This window comes from Muscardinus avellanarius (assembly GCF_963383645.1).
Source record: "Muscardinus avellanarius genome assembly, chromosome: 7".
Classification (NCBI taxonomy): domain Eukaryota; kingdom Metazoa; phylum Chordata; class Mammalia; order Rodentia; family Gliridae; genus Muscardinus; species Muscardinus avellanarius.
In genome coordinates this window covers 117,440,364-117,461,231 of record NC_137793.1, presented here as the reverse complement: position 1 = coordinate 117,461,231, position 20,868 = coordinate 117,440,364, and the positions used below count along the sequence as shown (strand labels likewise).

General features: G+C 55.5%; 1 protein-coding gene across 2 annotated transcripts in view; it reads left to right on the top strand.

The window, feature by feature from the left end:
* Positions 1-293: 293 nt before the first annotated feature.
* UCK2 (uridine-cytidine kinase 2) overlaps positions 294-20,868 on the top strand; it is a gene marked incomplete at both ends in the record, with an annotated part of 49,564 nt that continues 28,989 nt past the window's right edge. For both annotated transcript variants that reach the window (XM_080699184.1, XM_080699183.1), the window contains one exon: positions 294-392. In XM_080699184.1, coding sequence (XP_080555310.1) covers positions 294-392 — 99 coding nt within the window. The remainder of the gene's footprint in view (positions 393-20,868) is intronic.

Genomic DNA, 20,868 nt, shown 5'->3' with positions numbered 1-20,868 from the left:
GGGTGGGCTCGCCCGGGGGAGGGCGGAGGGGTGGCTCGCGCGGGACCCCGGAGGCCGGCGGGGGAGGGCGGAGGGGCGGGCTCGCACCTCGGGCGCGCGGGCGGGGCGAGGCTGAGCCTCCGCCTCCCGGCCTCCGCCCGGGCGAATGGCGGCGGGCGGGCCGGCCTTGGAGCCCGGCGTCACGCCGCCGCCCGGGTGTGGACGGACGCGCCGGCGGCGGGCGGAGCGGCGAGCGCTGCGGGACGGCCACCGCTCGGCGCGGCGCTCGGCTGGCGCCCGGTGCGGAGCGCGCCATGGCGGGGGACAGCGAGCAGACGCTGCAGAGCCACCAGCAGCCGGGCGGCGGGGAGCCCTTCCTCATCGGCGTCAGCGGCGGCACGGCCAGCGGCAAGGTAGGCGCGGGCCATTGTGCTGCGGCCGGCGGCGCCGCCTTTGTCCGCGCCCCGCGAGCCCGGCCGGCGGACCCCGCGGCCCGACCCCGGCTGCGGGGCGGTGGACCCCAGACCCCAGACCCCGCGGCCCGACCCCGTGGACCCCGGACCCCGCGGCCCGACCCCGGCTGCGGGGCGGTGGACCCCGTGGACCCCGCGGCCCGACCCCGGCTGCGGGGCGGTGGACCCCGTGGACCCCAGACCCCGCGGCCCGACCCCGTGGACCCCGGACCCCGCGGCCCGACCCCGTGGACCCCAGACCCCGCGGCCCGACCCCGTGGACCCCGGACCCCGCGGCCCGACCCCGTGGACCCCAGACCCCGCGGCCCGACCCCGTGGACCCCGGACCCCGCGGCCCGACCCCGGCTGCGGGGCGGTGGACCCCAGACCCCAGACCCCGCGGCCCGACCCCGTGGACCCCGGACCCCGCGGCCCGACCCCGTGGACCCCGGACCCCGCGGCCCGACCCCGTGGACCCCGGACCCCGCGGCCTGACCCCGGCTGCGGGGCGGTGGACCCCGTGGACCCCGCGGCCCGACCCCGGCTGCGGGGCGCGGCGCAGGCCCGGGGCGCGGGCGGCGGGCGGGCTGGCGCCATGAGCGCGCCACGAGGCCGCCGCCTCCATGTTGCTTGGCGCTCGGCGGCCGGGGAGCTGCCCGCCGCAGCCCGCCGCCCGCGCCCTCTCCCCGCGCCCTGCCGAGCGGGTCCCCAGCGTGTGGGTTTCGAGATGCGGTGCGCAGGGCCTGGCCGCCGCCCCCCGGCCGGTCCCGCGCGTGGCTCGGAGTCCCCGCGCTCTGCAGCGGGCCCGGCGGGTGGCTGGGGTCCGCACTGACCGGGGCCCGCCCCGCCCGGCCGACGGGACTCAGGAGCACGTGGAGACAGTGACCTTGGCGGTCCTAAGTAACCCAGCCCCAGCCCCGGCGGTGCCGCGGCCGCCCCCCGCCAGGGCCCTCGTCGGTGGTCAGGGTCAGCTGCGGTGGGTGACAGCCTCGGGTCGGCCCGAGGACGGGAGTGTGCGGGGTGACCCCAGCAAAGGACGCCTGCCTGCCCTTCTCAGCAGGCGTGCGTCTTGGGCCAATGAGTTGGTCATCGTTGAAGATTATTTTGTAATTTTTGTGTTACTAAAAAAAGTCCAGAGGACCATTGAATGACTTCTAAAATGCTCGTAGTCGGTTTGCTGTACTTATACTTGGCTTTTAAAATTCGCCATCGCTGCGCCTTTCCTCGGACACGGTTGCCTCTTTGGGTGGTCAGCACAACTCACCGGACCTCGGCAGGAGGTTCCACCCTGGGCATGGCGGGGCAGGGCCACCAGCGCAGCTAGGGGACTCTGGCTAAAGAATCGGAGTCCGCGGGGCCTAGAGCATCCTGCAAGGGGAAGGGCAGCGCTGGAAGGCCCAGCGAGGCCCGCAGTGTGCTGTGTGCTCAGACCCCGCAGTCGCGCACAGGAGTGTCACCACTGAGTTCACAACGTTTTCAAGTCGGAGCTAGTGGCCGAGCCGCGCAGGACCAGGGCTGGCCTCCCTCTCCTGCCTGCTGGAGGAACTGACAAGCCTCAAGGCGCGGGGCAGATTTAACTGTCATCTTGGAATGAGCCGCTTGTAATCCCAGCGCTGGGAGGTCGAGATGGAGGACCAGCCGGTCATGGGTGAAACTTGTTAAAATTGCGGTGGCTTGAGAAGTTATTCTGACTGAGGCAGGAGGGGAAGTTACAAGAGGGGGGTCGGTAGAAAGGAGACCTAAAAGCTGGGCACTACGGCACACACTTGTATCCTTGTCCTCAGGCTGAGACTGAGGAGCACAGGTTCAAGGACAGTCAGCAACCTAGTGCGACTGTTTCCAAAGAAATAAGCTCAGTCTGGGATGTAGCTCAGAGGTAGAATGACTGGGTTTCAGTACCTCCCGCTCCCACAGGAGACAAAGGTGGCTGAAGGAGATAGGTGCTGGGGTGCTGAGGATCGGATCCATGGGCATCCTACCCCAGGGGGTGCTGAGGATCGGATCCATGGGCATCCTACCCCAGGGGGTGCTGAGGATCGGATCCATGGGCATCCTACCCCAGCCCTTTTTCTTTTTATGTGAAGCAGGGTCTTCTGAGTTGCTGAATGTCTCCCTAAATCGCTGGGACTGGTCTCCAGCCGGGCTTGTTCAGCCCCCCAAGGACCGGGCTTGCAGGCTTGCTCCCTCAGGCCAGGCTTGGGAGGAGAATTCCAATTCTCTTTCTGCATCCATTTCCTGGCCTGCCACTCCCCAAAGGAGTCTCTCTTCCAGGTCAGTCATGCCCAGGTTCCTGAGAATCTGCACATCTCACACGGAGAGGCCCACTCAGCGATGACAGTTTACCTTTTACTACATGAGTACTCTTAAAGAGCCACCCAAGAATAGTTTAAGCAGCAGAGACGCTGTGTCTGCAGGAACCTGTTCGTGGGACACTTTTTGGCATTATCTGTGGAGAGCACCTCAAGGACCCCCAGGATGACCAGGTCACCACACCCCCCCTGGGACACTCACCAGTGCCCGGGGTCCTGTAAGGGGAGCACTGGCTCCCCCAGAGTGCCTCTCTCCAGGCGGCGGAAGTGTGCATTCACCATACCCCCTCGAGGCCCCCTGGGGGATGGCAGCTCTGCCTCCCCACTCACCAGTGCGAGTTTCCTGTAATGGAAGCACCTGGCACCCAGGGTGTCTCAGGCCACGAAGTGTGCATCATTCCTTGAGCGGCACCCTGCTTTCCTAGTAAGCCTCCCTCTCTGCCTCTGACTGGCATGTGCTGAAATCTTTTCTATCAATTAAGCAAAAGACCATATTGGGAACTCCTGAGCCTTCTCAGAATCATCTCTTCTCCTGGGACATCTCCTTTGTTAAAAACCGATGCAGGCCATAAGCCCAGTGTTTAGGAGGCTGAGACAGGAGGATCGCAGGTTTGAGGACAGCCTCAACAAGTACTGACTCTTATCAGCCTCATGAGACCCCGTTTCAAAATAAAAATTAAATACGGCTGGGGTATAGCTCAGAGAAGTAGAATGCCTCTGGGTTCAAACCCCAGTAAAACACATACAACAAAACCAAACAGATTGTTAGCTGGTGAGTAATGGTGAACAGCCTGTAATCTCAGCTGCTCTGGAGCCTGAGGCAGGAGGATTGCAGAATCCAGGCCAGCCTGGGCAACATGGATACCCTGTCTCAGAATAAAAAGGGCTGGGCTTGTAAGTCAGTGGGAGCCTGTGTCATTCTGAGCAGACCCTAGGGCTGCAAACCCCTTCCCAGAGGGTTTTTTTTTTTTTTTTTTGTGGTACTAGGGGTGGAACCCAGGGTCATTCTACCTTCAAGTGACACCCCCACCCCCATTTTTTTTTTCTTTACTTTGAAACAGGGTCTCACTGAGTTACGGAAGGCCTCACTAAGTAGCTGAGGCTGGCTGCGAACCGCGATCCTCCTGTCTTAGCCTCCCAAATGCTGGGATGACAAGCGTGCCCACCATGCCTGTTTAGTCTTATTTCCTAAAGGTCAGGTCCTGGGAGAGTGAGAAGGGGCTCTGGAAGCAGGAGAAAGAAACCTCCCTACACTTTGCCCGCTTCCATGAACAGGGTTCTGGAGCCAGGCCCCTCCTGCTGGCCACTTGACCTGCCCCTCTCATTCCACCACGTGGCAGCAGCTTCGTGGCTGGCTCTGGCTGGCTTCCTTTCTGGACACCTTGGGCACCGCCCTGTGCCCTGCGCGTGGGTCAAGTCCCCCGGGCCTTGATTTTTTTTGCACAGACATTTACTGAATTGCCTGCACTGAGACCGTAGTGGCCTGCAGGGCCCCCGGGAGCTTTGGCCCCTTCCCTTGATGGGGTTCTCTATGCTTTCTCTGCTTCCGGGGACTGAGCACAGCCGGCCGGACTGCTGGTTTGTTAATGGTTTTGTCCACAGAGTTTGGAGTCTAGAAGGAAACACTGAAATTCTGTTTAAATGTTTGGGATTGAGGGAAAAACCAAGACGAAACAGCTAGGCTTGGTGGTGCAGACTTGTAACCCAGCAACTTGAGCGGTTAAGACAGGACCACAGGTCTGAGGACAGCCTCAGCGAAGTCATGAGACTCCAGGAGAAGGTGTTTCAAAATAAAAAGGGCTGGGAGCGTATCTTAGGGAGAGAGTGCCCGGGGCTCCAGCTCCAGTACCACAGGGGAAAGGAAAGACTTAATGACGTCCTGAGTGTCTCAATGCTTGTTTTAGACTCACCAGGCCCGTTTCCCACTAAGGAATCTCTCTTCCCTTTGGAACTGAATAGCAAAGGAAAGGAGCTGGGCGTGCTTCCGACTTGGGGTCGGGGGTTCCTTTTCCCAGTCCTCTTGAGCAGCCGCCACTCCTGCAGGTATTTTTAGGAGGTTGGTCTGCACGTGAGTAATGCGGGACCAGAGAGGAATCCGCAGGCCCCTGCCTGGCCGTGAGTCAGCATCCGCTTTAGGAATGCTTCAGGGTGCTCTCTGTGCCCGTGTCCCTCCACCCCACTGCCCTGTCCTGGAGCCCTAAGGCCACCCATCCGCCCAGGTAGCCTGTCCAGGTCCAGCTTGGGTCAGGAGCCCCCGGAGCCGCTGGGCTGCTTTGGTCCTTGGGCAGATTTTCTAAGCAGGTCTCACCGTCTTATGTTTCCATCACAGGTTGAAGGCCTGGTGTGATCTGGCCTGCCGCCTCCGGCCACCGTCCCCTGCTCTCCCCAGCACGAGGGTGCCTGCACTTGCTTGCCGGGCTTGAAATTCTCTCTCATGCCTTCTTGTGATGCCTGCCGCCGCTGTGCCCACCTCTCAGGGTGCCGGAGGCTCTTCACCTCCGCGGCTGGCTCCTCTGCTGCCCTCCAGGCTCTGCTCCTTGCTCCCTTGCTTTGCGAGTCTAGGTTAAGGCATTTATTTTGCCACAGTACTGGGGATGGACCCCAGGGCCCCAGTGCGTGCCACTGAGCAGCCTCCCCTGCCCAGCACAGTTTCTGATACTCGCCCTGTCTGGTCCCTGACCCCATCTAGAGTGCAGTTGCTCCAGTCCCCTGCCTGATGCCTCTGCTCTGCCAAATCTTGTTTTTATGAGATTTCGTGATGCAGACAGATTGGATTTGGGAGCCTCCACTGCCCAGGACCTGTTCTTTTTGCTGTTGGGCTCTGTGATGGGGCACTGTTCAAGGTCTTGGGATTTCTTTTTTTTTTTTTCCTGCAGTACTGGGGATGGAACCCAGGGTCATTCCACCTCCGAGCCACACCCCCAGCTCTATTTTTTATTCTTTATTTTGAAACTGTCTCACTGAGTTGAAAGGGCCTCACTACATAGTCGAAGGTGTCCTCGAACCACAATCCTTGACTACAAGCGTGCACCACCACGCCCAGCTCTTGGAATCTTTTAGGCCTTGTGTTTCAGTTTTTTATTTTTATTATTATTATTATTTTGCGGTACTGGGGATGGAACTCAGGGGCATTCTACCAAATGCTGGGATTACAAGCGTCTGCCACCACACCCAGATGTGTTTAGTTTTTTAAATCAATAACAAAGGTTTAGTACTTTAAAACATTTTTATTATCATTTTATTAGTATTATTAAGAGCATCAGATCTTTCAACATATACATATGAATCATATCAGCTTAGCCCATATATAGTTATGAAATATAAGAATAGGCATAAAGTATAAGATCAGTGGGATTTTTGCGAGATGATTTCTTTTTCTTTTTTTCTTTTTTATTTTTTTGCGGGTCTGGGAGTGGAACCCAGGGGCATTCGACCTCCTAGCCATACCCCCTGCCCTATTTTTTATTCTTTACTTTGAAACCGGGTCTCACTGAGTTGCAGAGGGCCTCACACTAAGTAGCTGAGGCTGTCCATGAACTGCGATCCTCCGGTCTCAGCCTCCCGAATGCTGGGATTACAAGCGTGCACCTCCACGCCTGGCTATGAGATGATTTCTTTAATAGTGTGAAACCTTCTGATTCTTCTTCTTAGAATATTTTGGAATTGAAACTTTTTTTGGTGGTACTGGGGGTGGAACCCAGGGGCTTTCTATCTCCGGGCTATACTCCCAGACCTATTTTATATTTTATTTGGAAACAGGGTCTCACTAAGTTGCTGAGAGCCTCACTAAGTAGCTGAAGCTGGCTTCGAACCTGTGCGATCCTCCTGTCTCAGCCTCCCAAGCGCTTGAATTACAAGCTTGAGCCACCACGCCCGGCTCCAAACATTTTTTTTTTTTTTTTTTTTGGTGGTACTGGGGGTGGAACCCAGAGGCTTTCTACCTCCGGGCTATACTCCCAGACCTTTTTTATATTTTATTTGGAAACAGGGTCTCACTAAGTTGCTGAGAGCCTCACTAAGTAGCTGAGGCTGGCTTCGAACCCGTGCGATCCTCCTGTCTCAGCCTCCCAAGCACGGGGATTACAAGTGGGGATTACAAGCGGGATTACAAGTGGGGATTACAAGCGTGCCCACCACGCCCGGCTCCAAACATTTTTAAGAACTGGTTTAATACTTGATAATTCTTGGGTGACATTGGCTGTAGAATGTTGATGATCTTCTAAGGTTCAGTGGATCTTTGGGATTTTGGGTGCTGGGGATTGAACCCAGAAGCATTTACTCTACCTTTCAGCTACACTGTCTATCTTATTTATCTAGAAACTGGGTCTCAGAAGTTTGATAAGAGCCTTAACAACTTGCTTAGTCTGTCCTTGAACCTGACTTGCTTTCTCAGCCTCCCAAGTATGGAGATTACAGGCCAGTGCTAGCACACCCCGCCTAAAGTTACCCCATAAAAAAGATCCAGGTAGAAGAAAGTCGCCATTTGCCGCCGCTCCTAGATCACCTTGTCCCACCCCCAGTTATGCAGGGCTTTGGCTAGAAAGCCTGCTAGAAATGGGTTACTTGCTCCTCTTGTCTTTCCTTGCTTTTGAAAATGAAGGCGCTAGTTTTTAGACTACATTAGTGGACTCTAAGCATTGATGGCCCTTCATCTGGGGTATTGTAAAGTAAGCTAAGAATTATGTATGTTTGTATCCGGCATCTGATGAACAGGTTTAGAGGTGTCCATTTAGTTTTGGCAACAAAGTTGCAGAATAATAGAAACACTTTCAAATATCTCTTTAAACAGATATTTTGGTTTGAATTTTCTGCCAATCTTCCACAAAATATTAGCAAGTCATACTTTTAATTAATTAATTAATTTATTTATTTTTGGTGGTGCTGGGGATTGAACCCAGGGGCATTCTACACCCCCAGCCCTATTTTCCTTTATTTTGGAACAGGTTCTCACTGAGTGGCAAAGGGCCTCACTAAGTAGGAAGGCTGGCTGGGAACCTATAATCCTGTCTCAGTCTCCCAAATGCTGGGATTACAAGCCTGCGCCACCATGCCTGGCTTGCAAGTCATACTTTCAAAGGGAAATATTAGCTGGGAGTGGTGGCACATGCTTGTTATCCCAGCATTCAGGAGGCTGAAACAGGAGGATCGCAGTTCTCAGTCAGCCTCAGGTACTTAGGCCCTCCGCAACTCAGGCCCTGTTTCAAAATAAAGAATAAAAATAGGGTAGGGGGTGCAGCTTGGAGGCCAAATGCCCCTGAGTTCCATCCCCAGACCCACACAAAAAAGGATATATTTCTGGCTGGGCGTGGTGGCGCACGCTTGTAATCCCCGGGCTTGGGAGGCGGAGACAGGAGGATCAAGCCGCGCTGGCTAAGAGACCCTGTTTCCAAATAAAATATAAAATAAAAAATATAAAATATAACCCGGAGGTAGAAGGGTTTCCAGGAACCACAGTACCACCAAAAAAAAAAAAAAAAAGGGAAATATTTCCATATGAACAAGTGATTGTAGAATTTACATAAAAATAAAAAGGACAAGATTTAAGAGTTAACAAAATACTTTTAATTCACATGCAAGAGTAAGTCTGATAAGAATCTACACAGGGAGTCAGGCATGGAATAGTCCCAGCATTTGGGAGGCAGAGACAGGAGGATCAAGGTTCTCTGGCAGCCTTGGCTACTTAGTGAGGCCTTCTGCAACTTAGTAAGACCTTATTTCAAAATAAAGAATAAAAGAAAAGAGGGCTGGAGGTGTAGTTCAGAGGTAGAATGCCCCTGGGTTCAATCCCCAGTACTGCCAATAAATGAATGAATGAATGAATGAATGAATGAATCTACACAGAAAGCCAAAGTATTTATGAACATAAAAGTACCATCTTTATTTTTTTTGTGGTACTGAGGATGGAATCCAGGAGCATTTTACCTCTGAGCTATACCCCTAGGCCTATATTTTATGCTTTATTTTGAAACAGGGTGTAACTGAGTTGCAAAGGGCCTCACTAAGTAGCAGAGGCTGGCTGCAAATCGTGATCCTCCAGTCCCAGCCTCCCAGTGAATGCTGGGATTATAAACTCACACCACTACTCCCAGCTCTCTCTTTCTTAAATTTCATTTTGAAGTTGGGAGGTTGCTGAAGAGTTCTGCTAAGATGGCCTTGAACTTTGCCCTGACTCAGCCTCCTGAGTACTGGGATTGTTACCATGCCTGGCTAGTTTTTATTTTATTTATTTATCTATCTATCTATTTCCTTATTTTTTTTTGCGGTACTAGGGATGAAACCCAGGGACATTGTATCTTTTTTTTTTTTTTTTACATTTTTATTGGTGCATTGTAATCATACAACACATTAGAATACAAGACTTGAGAGGATATATAAGCACATATAATCCAGTTAGCCCTCATCCAATCCCCATCCCATTCCCTCCCCCTGCCTCGATCCCATGCTTGATTGGTGATTATCTTTGATATATTTGTTTACGTACCTCGTGAGTTTTATTTATTTTATTTATTTTTTTGGTGGTACTGGGGGTGGAACCCAGAGGCTTTCTACTTCCGGGCTATACTCCCAGACCCATTTTATATTTTATTTGGAAACAGGGTCTCACTAAGTTGCTAGAGCCTAAGTAGCTGAGGCTGGCTTTGAACCTGCGCAATCCTCCTGTCTCAGCCTCCCAAGCGCGGGGATTACCAGCGTGCATCACCACACCCGGCTACCTCATGAGTTTTTTTTTTTTTTTTGGTGGTACTGGGGGTAGAACCCAGAGGCTTTCTACCTCCGGGCTATACTCCCAGACCTTTTTTATATTTTATTTGGAAACAGGGTCTCATTAAGTTGCTGAGAGCCTCACTAAGTAGCTGAGGCTGGCTTCGAACCTGAACAATTCTCCTGTCTCAGCCTCCCAAGCGTGGGGATTACAAGCGTGCACCACCACGCCCGGCTTACCTCATGAGTTTTAAAGAAGTTCCATCCTCCCCTATCCCATCCCCTCTGATTGGTCACCTTAATTGCGTCTCAGTAGGGTCCTTTCTACAACTCGACCTCCTGTTACCCCTTTCCTCCTAGTTTTTACTAATTAGGGGAAGCATCTGGTTTTTATTTTCTGTGATATTTCTCTGTGCATGCCACATTGCAAGTTCCGATCCCACTCTTGACGGCCCCAGTAGTGGCCTAGCCACCCGGAGGACTCTGATCCCGACCTCGCTGGCTCCAGCACTGGCCTTACCTCATGGGAGGCCCCGATCCTGGCCTCGCTGGCCCCCGCACCGAACTAACCCCTCGGCTGGCTCAGATCCCAGCCTCGTAGGTCCCAGTACTGGCCTTGCCTCACGGCAGGCTCCGATCCCAGCCTTGCTGACCCTGGTACCGACCTAACCTCTCAGCAGGCTCCTATCCTGGTCACGGAGGCCCCAACTCTATCCTTGCCTCATGGCAGGTTCCAATCACTGGCCTCGGCACCGGCCTAACCCCTCAGCAGGTTCCGATCCCAGCCTTGGAGGCCCCAGCACCAGCCTTGCCTCATGGCAGGCTCCGATCTCGGCCTCGCTGGCCCCAGCACTGGCCTAACCCATCTGCTGGATTCGATCCTGGCCTCGGAGGCCCCAGCACCGGCCTTGCCTCAGGGCTGGCTCCGATCCCAGCCACACTGATCCCTGCTCCGGCCTAACCCCTCAGCGGGCTCCGATCCCGGCCTTGGAGGCCCCAGCACCGGCCTTGTATCACGGCAGGCTCTGATCCCAGCCTTGTTGGCCCCGGCACTGGCCTAACCCCTCCACAGGCTCCAAATCCGGTCTCAGAGGCCTCAGTAATGGCCTTGCCTCATGGCAGGCTCTGATCCTGGCCTCCCTGACCCCGGCACCAACCTAACCCCTCGGCAGGCTCTGATCCTGGCCTTGGAGGCCCCAGCACCGGCCTTTCCTCACGGCCAGCTCCAATCCCGGCCTCAGAGGCCCCAGCACCAGCCTTGCGTCACAGCAGGCTCCGATCCCAGCCTCGCTGGCCCTGGCTCCAGCCTAACCCCTTGGCAGGATCCGTTCCAGGCCTTGGAGGCCCCAGCACTGGCCTTGCCTCACAGCAGGCTCTGATCCCGGCCTCGATGGCCCCAGCACCAGCCTAAATCCTCGGCTGACTCCGATCCCGGCCTCGGAGGCCCCAGCACCGGCCTTGCTTCACAGCAGGCTCTGATCCCGGCCTCGCTGACCCTGGCATTGGCCTAACCCTTCGGCAGGCTCCTATACTGGCCTTGCCTCACAGCAGGCTCTGATCCCGGCCTCGATGGCCCCAGCACCAGCCTAAATCCTCGGCTGACTCCGATCCCGGCCTCGGAGGCCCCAGCACCGGCCTTGCCTCACAGCAGGCTCTGATCCCGGCCTCGCTGACCCTGGCATTGGCCTAACCCCTCGGCAGGCTCCTATACTGGCCTTGCCTCACGGCAGGCTCTGATCCCGGCCTCGCTGGCCCAGCATCAGCCTTTCCCCTCGGCAGGCTCCGATCCAGGCCTTGGAGGCCCCAGCACTGGCCTTGCCTCACAGCAGGCTCCGATCCCTGCCTCTCTGGCCCCTGCACCGGCCTAACCCCTCAGCAGGTTCTGATCCCGGCCTCGGAGGCCCCAGGACTGGCCTTGCCTCATGGCAGGCTCCGATCCTTGCCTCGCTGGCCCCTGCACCAGCCTTTCCCCTTGGCAGGCTCCAATCCTGGCCCTAGAGGCCCCAGCACTGGCCTTGCTTCATGGCAGGCTTCGATCCCGGCCTCGCTGGCCCTGGCACCGACCTCACCCCTTGGTAGGTTCCGATCCCCGCCTTGAAGGCCCTAGCACCGGCCTAGCCTTACGGCATGCTCCAATCCCGGCCTTGCTGTCCCTGTCACCGGCCTCACCCCTCGGCAGGCTCTGATCCGAGCACCCTCTTCACCCAGCAGGTTGTCCCACGTTTCTGAGGAAGCGTGGTGGTAGTATTCTGCCTCTGGGGTTATTTCTTCAAAAGGTCCAGGTATATTGCATCAGATCTCTGCCTCCCCTGAGTACTGGCCGCTGCCATTGCCACTGCCTCCACCATTTCAAATCTTTCCCAAGCTCTTTTTCCACTCTGCATGTTGTCCAGTGTTCCTAAGCATGCGCGACGGTAGCATTCGACCTTTGGGGTAATTTCTCCAGAAGATAAGGTTGGTAGGATCAGATTTCTGCCTCTCCCAAATACCAGCTTCCACCACCATCGCGGCAACCGCTGCCAACACCCCCTTCCTCCTAGGTCTCCGCTAAACTCTCTCTTTACAGGTGATGTCCAGGATTCTTAAGGATGTAGAGAAGCAGTCCTCCTTCCCGGGCAATTTTTCCAAAAGTTCCAGTTCAGTTGGATATGTTTTGTCTGCATCTCCAGTATACTGGCTGCCGCCACGACCATCTTGACCCTTCTCCAGTATTTTTCATTTCTTTTCTTTTCTCTTTTCTTTTTTTTTAATAAGAGAAGACAGTATGTGTGGCTTGAGGTTGTGGGATTAGGCACTCGGTAGCAATGAATTTTTTCTTTCCTCACTTCCAAGAGCGGAGTCCAACAGCCTCACCGCGCAGAGCAGAATCTGCTGTTCTAAAGCGCACCATGGGCTGGCGCAGCACAGCAGTGCTGGGTTCCTCTGTACCCACAGCTGGGCCTCCTGTTTGGTATCGGGCCTCCCGGAACTCGGGCTCGGCTTCCTGCCCGGCACCATGCCTTCCCGGGGGTAGGCCGGGCCCCCCGCCCCCCGCCCGGGGCACTGTATCTTCTGGCCCGGGCCTCCAGTCCTTCCTGGGGACCGGCGTGCCCTGCGCGTCCCCCGCCTTGGGCCCAGGCCCTTGTGGCCCGGGCCTCTGGACCTTCCAGTGGGGCTGGTGTGCCCCACGCGTCCGGGGCATTGTATCTTTGAGCTACACTCCCAGTCCTGTTTTTTAGTCTTTTTATTTTTGAAACAGGGTCTCATTGGGTTGCAAAGGGCGAAGGTAAGTAGCTGAGGCTGTCCAGGAACCACGATCGATTCCCCAGTGCCGAGAGCACAAGGGTGCACCACCGCGCTCCGCTGCTATTTTTTATTTTGAAACAGGGTCTTGCTGAGTCACTCAGACTAAGTTGCTGAGGTTAGTCTCAAACCTGCAATTCTCCCATCTTAGCCTCCCAAATATTGGGATGACAGGCATGCACTATCATGCCTGGCTATTATTTTATTTTTATTTGTTTATTTATTTACTTTTTGTGCTACTGAGGGTGGAACCCAGGGGCTTTTCTACCTCTAGGCTATACTCACAGACCTATTTTTATACTTTATTTGGAAACAGGGTCTCACTAAGTTGCTGAGAGCCTCACTCAGTAGCTAGGCTGGCTTCGAACCTGCGCGATCCTCCTGTCTCAGCCTCCCAAGCGTGGGGATTATAAGCGTGGGCCACTATGCTTGGCTTATTATTTTATTTTGAAACAGGGTCTTGCTGAGTTGCTGAGGGTCTCACTAGGTTACTGAGGCTGGCCTCAAACCTGCAATTCTCCTGCCTCAGCCTCCCAAGTACTGGGGGCACAACGTGCCCCCTGCGCCTAGCTTTACTTACAGGCCTTGGCAGAGGCTTTCTTTTAGGTGGAGCCCCAGTCTGCACCCTGTCCACTCCATTCCCCTCACCTCCATAGTCCCTGGTGATGCTTCCTCCCCGCTTCTGGGAAGCTCCCCAGGCCTCTCCTGGCTGCGGGACGCCCCACCTGGAGCTGGTCTTGGACTTTCCCGCCCGCAGACTCAGTTGCTGGTGGTCTGTCTGCCCTAGCCTGAGCTCAGGGTTGGGCTGTGGCTGTCCTCACTGCCACCTGAGGCTGACACTTGTCTGAAAGCATGGCAAGCAGGTGCTCAGATGTTTGTTGAATGACCTCGTTCCAAACTCCATGGACAGCTGGCAGCTCAGCGCCAGATCAGATCAGGAATCTGTGTTGATTCTCACCCTCTTCTGTCGGTCCTGGGCCTAAAGCCTTGGGCCACCCGGACAATGCTCGCTCTCGCTCAGCATCGACAGTCTGACCCTATCCCCGTCCGCTGCCTCCATCCCCATCCGAGCCACCTCCCTTCCCTCGTTGGACGGTGCGGGCGTCCCCTCCGCTGCCCCTGCCACACTGTCCTCACAGGCGCGGCCAGAGTGATCCTGTTAGGTGGAATTTGGACAATCCCCGCCTGTGTTTTTCTGTTTGAACCCAGGGGCATTGTGGCTTTTAACTTAGGAATAGGGTCTTGCCGGATCCTGAGAGCCTCAGTACGTTGCTGAGGCTGGTCTTGAACTCTGATCCTGCAGTGTCAGTCTGAAGTCCTGGGATTACAGGCTCGCGCGCCACGCCTGGCTCCCTGGGGTGTTTCACTTCCTCGCACTGGCTTCTTCCCTGAAAGCCAAGTCCTCACAGGAACCCACCGTGGTTCCCTGACAGCCGCTCACTCATTTTCGCAGGAAGCCCCTCCCTTCTCGGGAGGAGGGAGCTCAGGTCAGCTCCCCAGGGCCCTCGCCTTTGCTTGTTCACCTGCCCCCTCCTCAGCCTCCGTGCACTTTCCAGCAGCAGACCAGGATCTGGCCTCGTGGTGCACATGCCTTCCCTGCCCGCCGCCCCTTTGTTCTTTGTGTGGGATGGAACCCAGGGGCATTCTACTTCTGGGCTACACCCCAGCTTTTTTTTTCTTTCTTTTTTTTTTGTGGTGCTGGGGATGGAACCCAGGGGCATTCTACCTCCGAGCTGCACCCCCAGCCCTGTTTTTTCTTCTTTATTTTGAAGCAGGGTCTCACTGAATTGCAAAGGGCCTCGCTAAGTGGCTGAGGCTGGCCACCAACCCAGTCTTTCTGCCTTGGTGTCCCGAATGCTGGGATCACAAGCGTGCGCCACCACACCTAGCCCCAGCCTTTTGCTTTCTATGTTGGAACAGGAACTTGGTACGTTGCTGAGGGCCTTGCTGAGTGGCTGATGCTGGCCTCAGACCTGTGGTCCTCCTGTCTCAGCCTCCTAGTCCTGGGATTGCAGGTCCCTTCCCTCCCCACCCCCTCCGCCTCCTGGTGATGCTGGGGTTGAACTGGGCATTCTGCCTCCTAGCTTTGCCCCCAGCCCTTTGTTTTGTTTTTAGTCTAGCTAAGACTGGCCTCAAATCTGGTATCCTCCTGCATTAGCCTCCCAAGTGCTAGGTTACAGCGTGTCTAGCCCATTTAAAAAGTTAACATCAGCCCTGGAGTGATTTGGATAAGTCCTGTCAAGTCCTTACAGGTTGTTACTTGTTTGTTTAGTTGAGTGTTGAGAAGAACCGGAGTGCGTAGAGAAGAACTGATCTCATCTCTCTCTCTGTACTGGGGATAGAACCCAGCGGCATTCTGCTTCTGAGCTATATTCCCAGCCTCTTTTAGGTTTTTTTGTTTTGCAGCGGGATCTCGCCAGGTTGCTGGGGGCCTTGCTAAGTTGCTGAGGCTGGCCTTGAAGCACTCCTGTCTTTTCCATCCTCCTCAGCCTCCCAAGTACTGGATTGCAGGTGTGCACCACCATGCTGGCTACGAGTACCTTTCCTGTCTTAGAGAAAGGTATATCTACCATGCTCTGAAAGAAGTCTCTGTTCCAGACAGCTTGCAGCCATCTCTGGATGGTCTCTGGTGGCTTTGGGCTGGGTGGTGGGAACGTCTAGAGGCTTTTATCCTCTGTGTACAGTGCTTTACAGACACAGGCACACCCTCCATCAGACTGCAGAGTGCCCTGTGAGCTTGTGTTGACCTGTTTATTGGCCACTCCTCCTTCATTTCTTCCCCTTCTCCTCCTCTTCCTCCTCATCCTCCTCCTCCTCCTCCTTCTTCTTCTTTTCCTTTTCCTTTTCCTCCTCCTTCTCCTTCTTCGTACTGGGGGTGGAGCCCAGGGGCTTTTCTACCTCTGGGCTATACTTCTAGACCTATTTTATACTTTATTTGGAAACAGGGTCTCACTAAGTAGCTGAGGCTGACTTCAACCTGCGCGATCCTCCTGTCTCAGCCTCCCAAGCACTGGAATTACAAGCATGTGCTACCATGCCCGGCTACTATTCTTTTCCTCAGCCCAGATGATATGTAATAACTGTATCGCAGATGTGTGTTAAGATCTGAGACAATTTTTTTTTTTTTTGAAGGAAGGTCGTGGCGGTTGAAGCCAGGGTCTCATATGTGCCAGCACTCCATCATTGAGCTTTTATTTTGTATTTGGAGATAGGGTCTAAGTTGCCCAGGCTGGCTGGCTCTTGAACCTCCTGCAACCCTCCTGTCTCTGCATCCCAAGTGCTGGGACCCCAGGTGTTCACCACTGTGATCAGCAGTTGTAAGTAGTTCTGATCAGAACGCTGTGGGCTGGCATTGCGTACAGGTGTGTGCATGCGTACAGGTGTGTGCGTGTGTGCAGTGCCTTGTGAGCTGTGGTGTGCAGTGCCTTGTGAGCTGTGGTGGGTCTCAGGAGGGGGCCGTGCCTGCTGGTGGCAATTGGTTATCTGAGGATCTCTGACTTTTTATTTTTTGCAGGTCTGGCAGTGGAACCCAGAGGCATTTGACCCCCGAGCTACACCCCCTGCCCAATTTATTATTCTTTATTTTGAAACGGGGTCTCACTGAGTTGCAGAGGGCCTCGCTAAGTAGCTGAGGCTGTCCGCGAACTGCAATCCTCCGGTCTCAGCCTCCCAAATGCTGGGATTACAAGCCCATGCCCGGCTCTCTGACCTTTAGAAGGGAGGTGAGGACCAGGGCTGAAAGCCCCACAGCTTGGGTGGAGCTCATCCGGTGGCCTGTTAATTTCAGATTTCTCTGGTGGTAAGATCTGCTTTGATTAGCCAATAGCTACAGTTCTCTTGACCACCTTTGTAGAGAAAAAAGCCATTTGAAAGTAGAAGCTGAATGTTTAATGTAGGGTAGCCCTTTTATGGGGGGAGGAACTCTCGGGCATTCTATGTTAGAGCTACACTCCCCTTCCCCTAGCCCTTCTTTATTTATTTATTGTTTTGTAGTACTGGGGATGGAACCCAGGGGCATTCTACCTCCAAGCTATACCCCCAGCCCTATTTTTTCTTCTTTATTTTGAAACAGGGTCTCACTGAGTTGCAAAGGTAGCTGAGGTCGTCCGTGAACTGTGATCCTCCACTTTCAGCGTCCGGAATGCTAAGATTACAAGCATGCACCACCACGTCTGACCCCAGCCCTTTAATTAATTAATTATTTTTGTGATACTGGGGATAGAACCCAGGGGCATACTACCTCTAAGCTCCACCCCCAGCCCTATTTTTTATTCATTATTTTGAAACAGGGTCTCACTAAGTTCCGGAGGGCCTCACTAAGTAGCTGAGGGTGGCCGAGAACCTGCAATCCTCCTGTCTCAGCCTCCCAAATACAGGGATTACAAGCGTGGGTCACCATGCCCCCAGCTGTTTTATTTTTATTTTGAAACAGTGTTTCTAGGTTGCTGAGAGGCTCACTGTTTGCTGAGGCTGTCCTCCAACCTGTGATTCTCCTGTCTCAGCCTCTGAGTTCTGGGATGACACGTGTGTACCACCCCAGGGTGTGGGGCGGCCTTGGAGGGAGGGAGGCTGTGCGTACTTCCAGAATGAAGTGCACAGCAAGAGTCTGCCTGTCCCAGGACGTCTCTGGACGCCAGCAGCGGGCCGCCCGGCTTTTATAATGTGTCCACTTAGGTATGTGCAAAGCAAGCTCAGGTCTCCATCCGCTCACTTATCTCTCTGAGCCGCTGTGAGATCCACTCTGGGCAGCTGACTTAAGTGGTAGCCAAGTCAAGAAGTGGCCTGTTACCAGCCCCTGAAAAGGCCCCTCGCCCTCCTCTCTCGCTTAACAAGCACAGGCAGGGCGGCGTTCACTCCTGTGGTTTAGCGAGGTCCGCGTGCCTGTGCGAGCTAGGTTCTTCCATGTGAAAATAAGGCCTCCTGTCCCTAGCAAAATCCTGCTGTACTCTCATCCACATCTCGGCTTGTTTCGGAAATCCACCCTTCCCTGCTCCTGAGAGAAGAGCCCCGTGGCGTCCTTGCTGGGCCGGTGCACAGTTCACTGAGCACTGCCAGGTGGCCCTGAGCGCCTGTGTGGAGCCTCAGGCGCTCCGTGCCTGTTGACTGGGCACCCGACCCAGGGTGAGCTCTGCCTCCCCGCAGCAGGCACACGCCCTCCGCTCAGGACACTCGCCCTCCTGTGTCTGGCCCGTGGCTGGCGCGTGTGACTTCTGGCTCCCAGATGCTGGGATGCGGCTGTCCCCGGCAGGTCCGCAGCCTCTTGCTCGAAGGGCTTCAGCCGATGGTCGAAGGGGCAGGAAGGGCCAGTAAGCGCAGAGTGGGCGCGCCTCTGCCCGTCAAGAGGGGCTGGAAGGCGCGTGGCTGCAGGGAGGCCTTTCCTGCCAAAGCTGGCGACAGCCGCCCGACTCTAAGTCTTAAGGCCACTGGTTCCTTGTCTCGCTCCCGTGACGTCGGTGCTGCCTCCCGGTGCGTGTCATTCCTGCCCTTGCTGTTCTCGGCGCGGGGCCTGGCCCGCGGTCTTCTTTCCGTACCCCGCACCTCCGTGTGCTGCAGAGGTTCCTGCCCGACTCTTCCCTTGTGTTTGCTGTCACCAGCATTTCCCCTTGATGTTCTTTTTTTCTTATTTTGGAGCTGGTGATTGAACTCAGGTGCTCCACCCCTGAGCTACACCCCCAGCCCTACTTTATTTTTTATTTGGAGATAGGTTCTTGCTATGTTGTTGGGAGCCATCTTAAGTTGCTGAGGCTGGCCTTGAACCGGTGGTCCTCCTGTCTCAGCCTCCATGTCTGGCTCCTCTTGATATTCTTGAAGTGTGGTCTTCCAGAAGAGACTCCCAATCCCTAGTTGCCAGCCCTCTGCTCCCCCGCACCGTCTGTGTGTCTCCTGCCCCAGTCGCCTCTGCCCCGTGGGCTCTCCCATCCTCCCACGCGCGGCCACCAGTCCACGGAGGCCATCTGTCCTGCCTTCTGAATTCCTCTTGGAATGTTTCCCCTCCCAGCCCGCAGCCATCCTTTCTTGCCTGGATGGCTCTCTGGTGACTGATTCCAGCCGTCAATCTGGACCTCCTCCAGGACTTTTCCCAAGTGGCTGCCAGAGTGGCCTTTTGAACAGACGCGGCCCAGATCACGCCTGTCCTTCACCCCAGCACCCCACAGCTCGTCACTCTCATCCTCAGCTTCCCGATGGCTTTCCTACCAGCCGGGTGCACGAGGCTGATAAAGATTAGCAAATACTGAGTTTGAGCTGCATGCTGGGTGCTGCTCTGAATGCAGTCGCTCAGGCCCCAGGTGAGGGGCTCTGCTAATCCCCCTGTGCTGGGGCTGGGGTTTAATCCCAGGCAGCCTGGCTGCAGTATCTGAGACCCACACTCTGCCCAGCTGGGTCTCAGCACAAGCGTCATCGGGAGAGCCCGCCTTCTCCTGGGCGCACGCAGTCTAGACAGCGTCCAAGTGGAGTCTTCACAGGCTCGTCCAGCCACTGGGATGCTGTCCTAGAAGGAATGGGCATGTGGGCTCTGCCTCCTGGTTCTGACAAGGCTCCTAAAACCACGCAGGGATACTGGAAGGATTCTAACATTTGGACCCCCACACCCTAATTCCTACCACAGAGCCCCTGAGACCTGTGCAGTTTCCCGAGAGATCGCTGCTGAATCACTGGGAATTTCCTGGGTCGTAGGAGAATCTCGCTCTAACAGGCAAGTCCTGGTAGGCTCCCGAGGGCCCCAGCATGCCGCTGGCCGCCAGGGGAGACGGGCTCAGAACGAGGGTGGGCCTTGCAGCTCCATGTGCTTACCTCCAGCAGGTCTGAGGCTAAAGTTTGAGTTAATTGCTAATTACCAAGGATGTGATCGATCAGTCATGCCTACTGCGAGCTTAGGGAAGCTTCTATGAGAACCTATAAGGACAGGTCCGGGTGAGCTGGGTCTGGGAGGAGCCTGCGGTGCTGGCGTGGCCGGAGAGCGCGGGTGCTCTGGGCCCTGCTCGGACCTTGTGTGTGTGTCTTCTGACCTCATCTGTGTCTTGTAACATTCTTGTAATAAATGTGAGGAGAGCGTGTCCCCGCGTCCTGGGAGCTGTCGACAAATTGCTTTTATTGAATTGAGTTGGGCGGGGGGCCCCTGATGAGCGTTCCCTGGCCAGGAGCTCGGGTCACAGCCTGGGCTTGCACTGGCCCCTGAAGTGGGGTGGCCCAGTGGCCGGTGGATCAGTGTCCAGGCTCCGGGCTGCTGGTGTCAGACGGAGATGCGTTGCAGGACGCCCAGATGGTGTCCGGTGGAGAACTCATGTCACCGTGCGCCTTGGTGACCAGTCGGGAGCAGGTGCTGCGGTCCGCCTTCCTCTGCCTCCCTCAGAGGTGGCTTGCTGCAGGCTGTGAGCATCCTCATGTGGGGTTTTCCAGTTTTGGGATACTAGGAATTGAACCCAGGGGTATCTCTTCCTCTGAGCTATACCCCAGTCCCTTTTATTTTGAAACAATCTCTTGCTAAGTTCCTGGAGCTGGCCTCCAGCCTGCGATCCTCCTGACTCAGCCTCCCAGAAACTGGATTACAGGTATGTGCCGCCGCGCCTGGTTCAGCTCAGGTTCATTCTACTTCTAAGCTATACCCTCGGACCTATTTTATTTTTTATTTGGAACAGGGTCTCGCTAACGTTCTGAGGGCCTCGTTAATTTGCCACAGCTGGCTTCAAACCTGCCATCCTCTTGTTTCAGCCTCCCAAGTACCGGGGTTGCACATGTGTACCCCTCCTCCCCGACCGTCACCTTAGAGACTAACTCCCCTTCCTTCCCTCTGTGAGTAGGGAGCCTTAACTCTGCACACAGAGTGTGTAAAGCCCTTGCCACGACTGTGAAGGTGGACGGGATGGTGAGGCCGCGCACTCAGCCACAGCCTGCTGCTTGCAGTCATTTTTTTTGTGTGTGCGGGTCTGGTGATGGAACCCAGGGGCATTTGACCTCCGAGCTACACCCCCTGCCCAATTTTTTTATTCTTTGTTTTGAAACCGGGCCTCACTGAGTTGCAGAGGGCCTCACTAAGTAGCTGAGGCTGCCCGCGAACCGCGATCCTCCGGTCTCAGCCTCCGAGTGCTGGGATGACCAGCGTGCGCCCACGGCCGGCTTGCAGTATTTGGTGAAGTGGGGCGGAC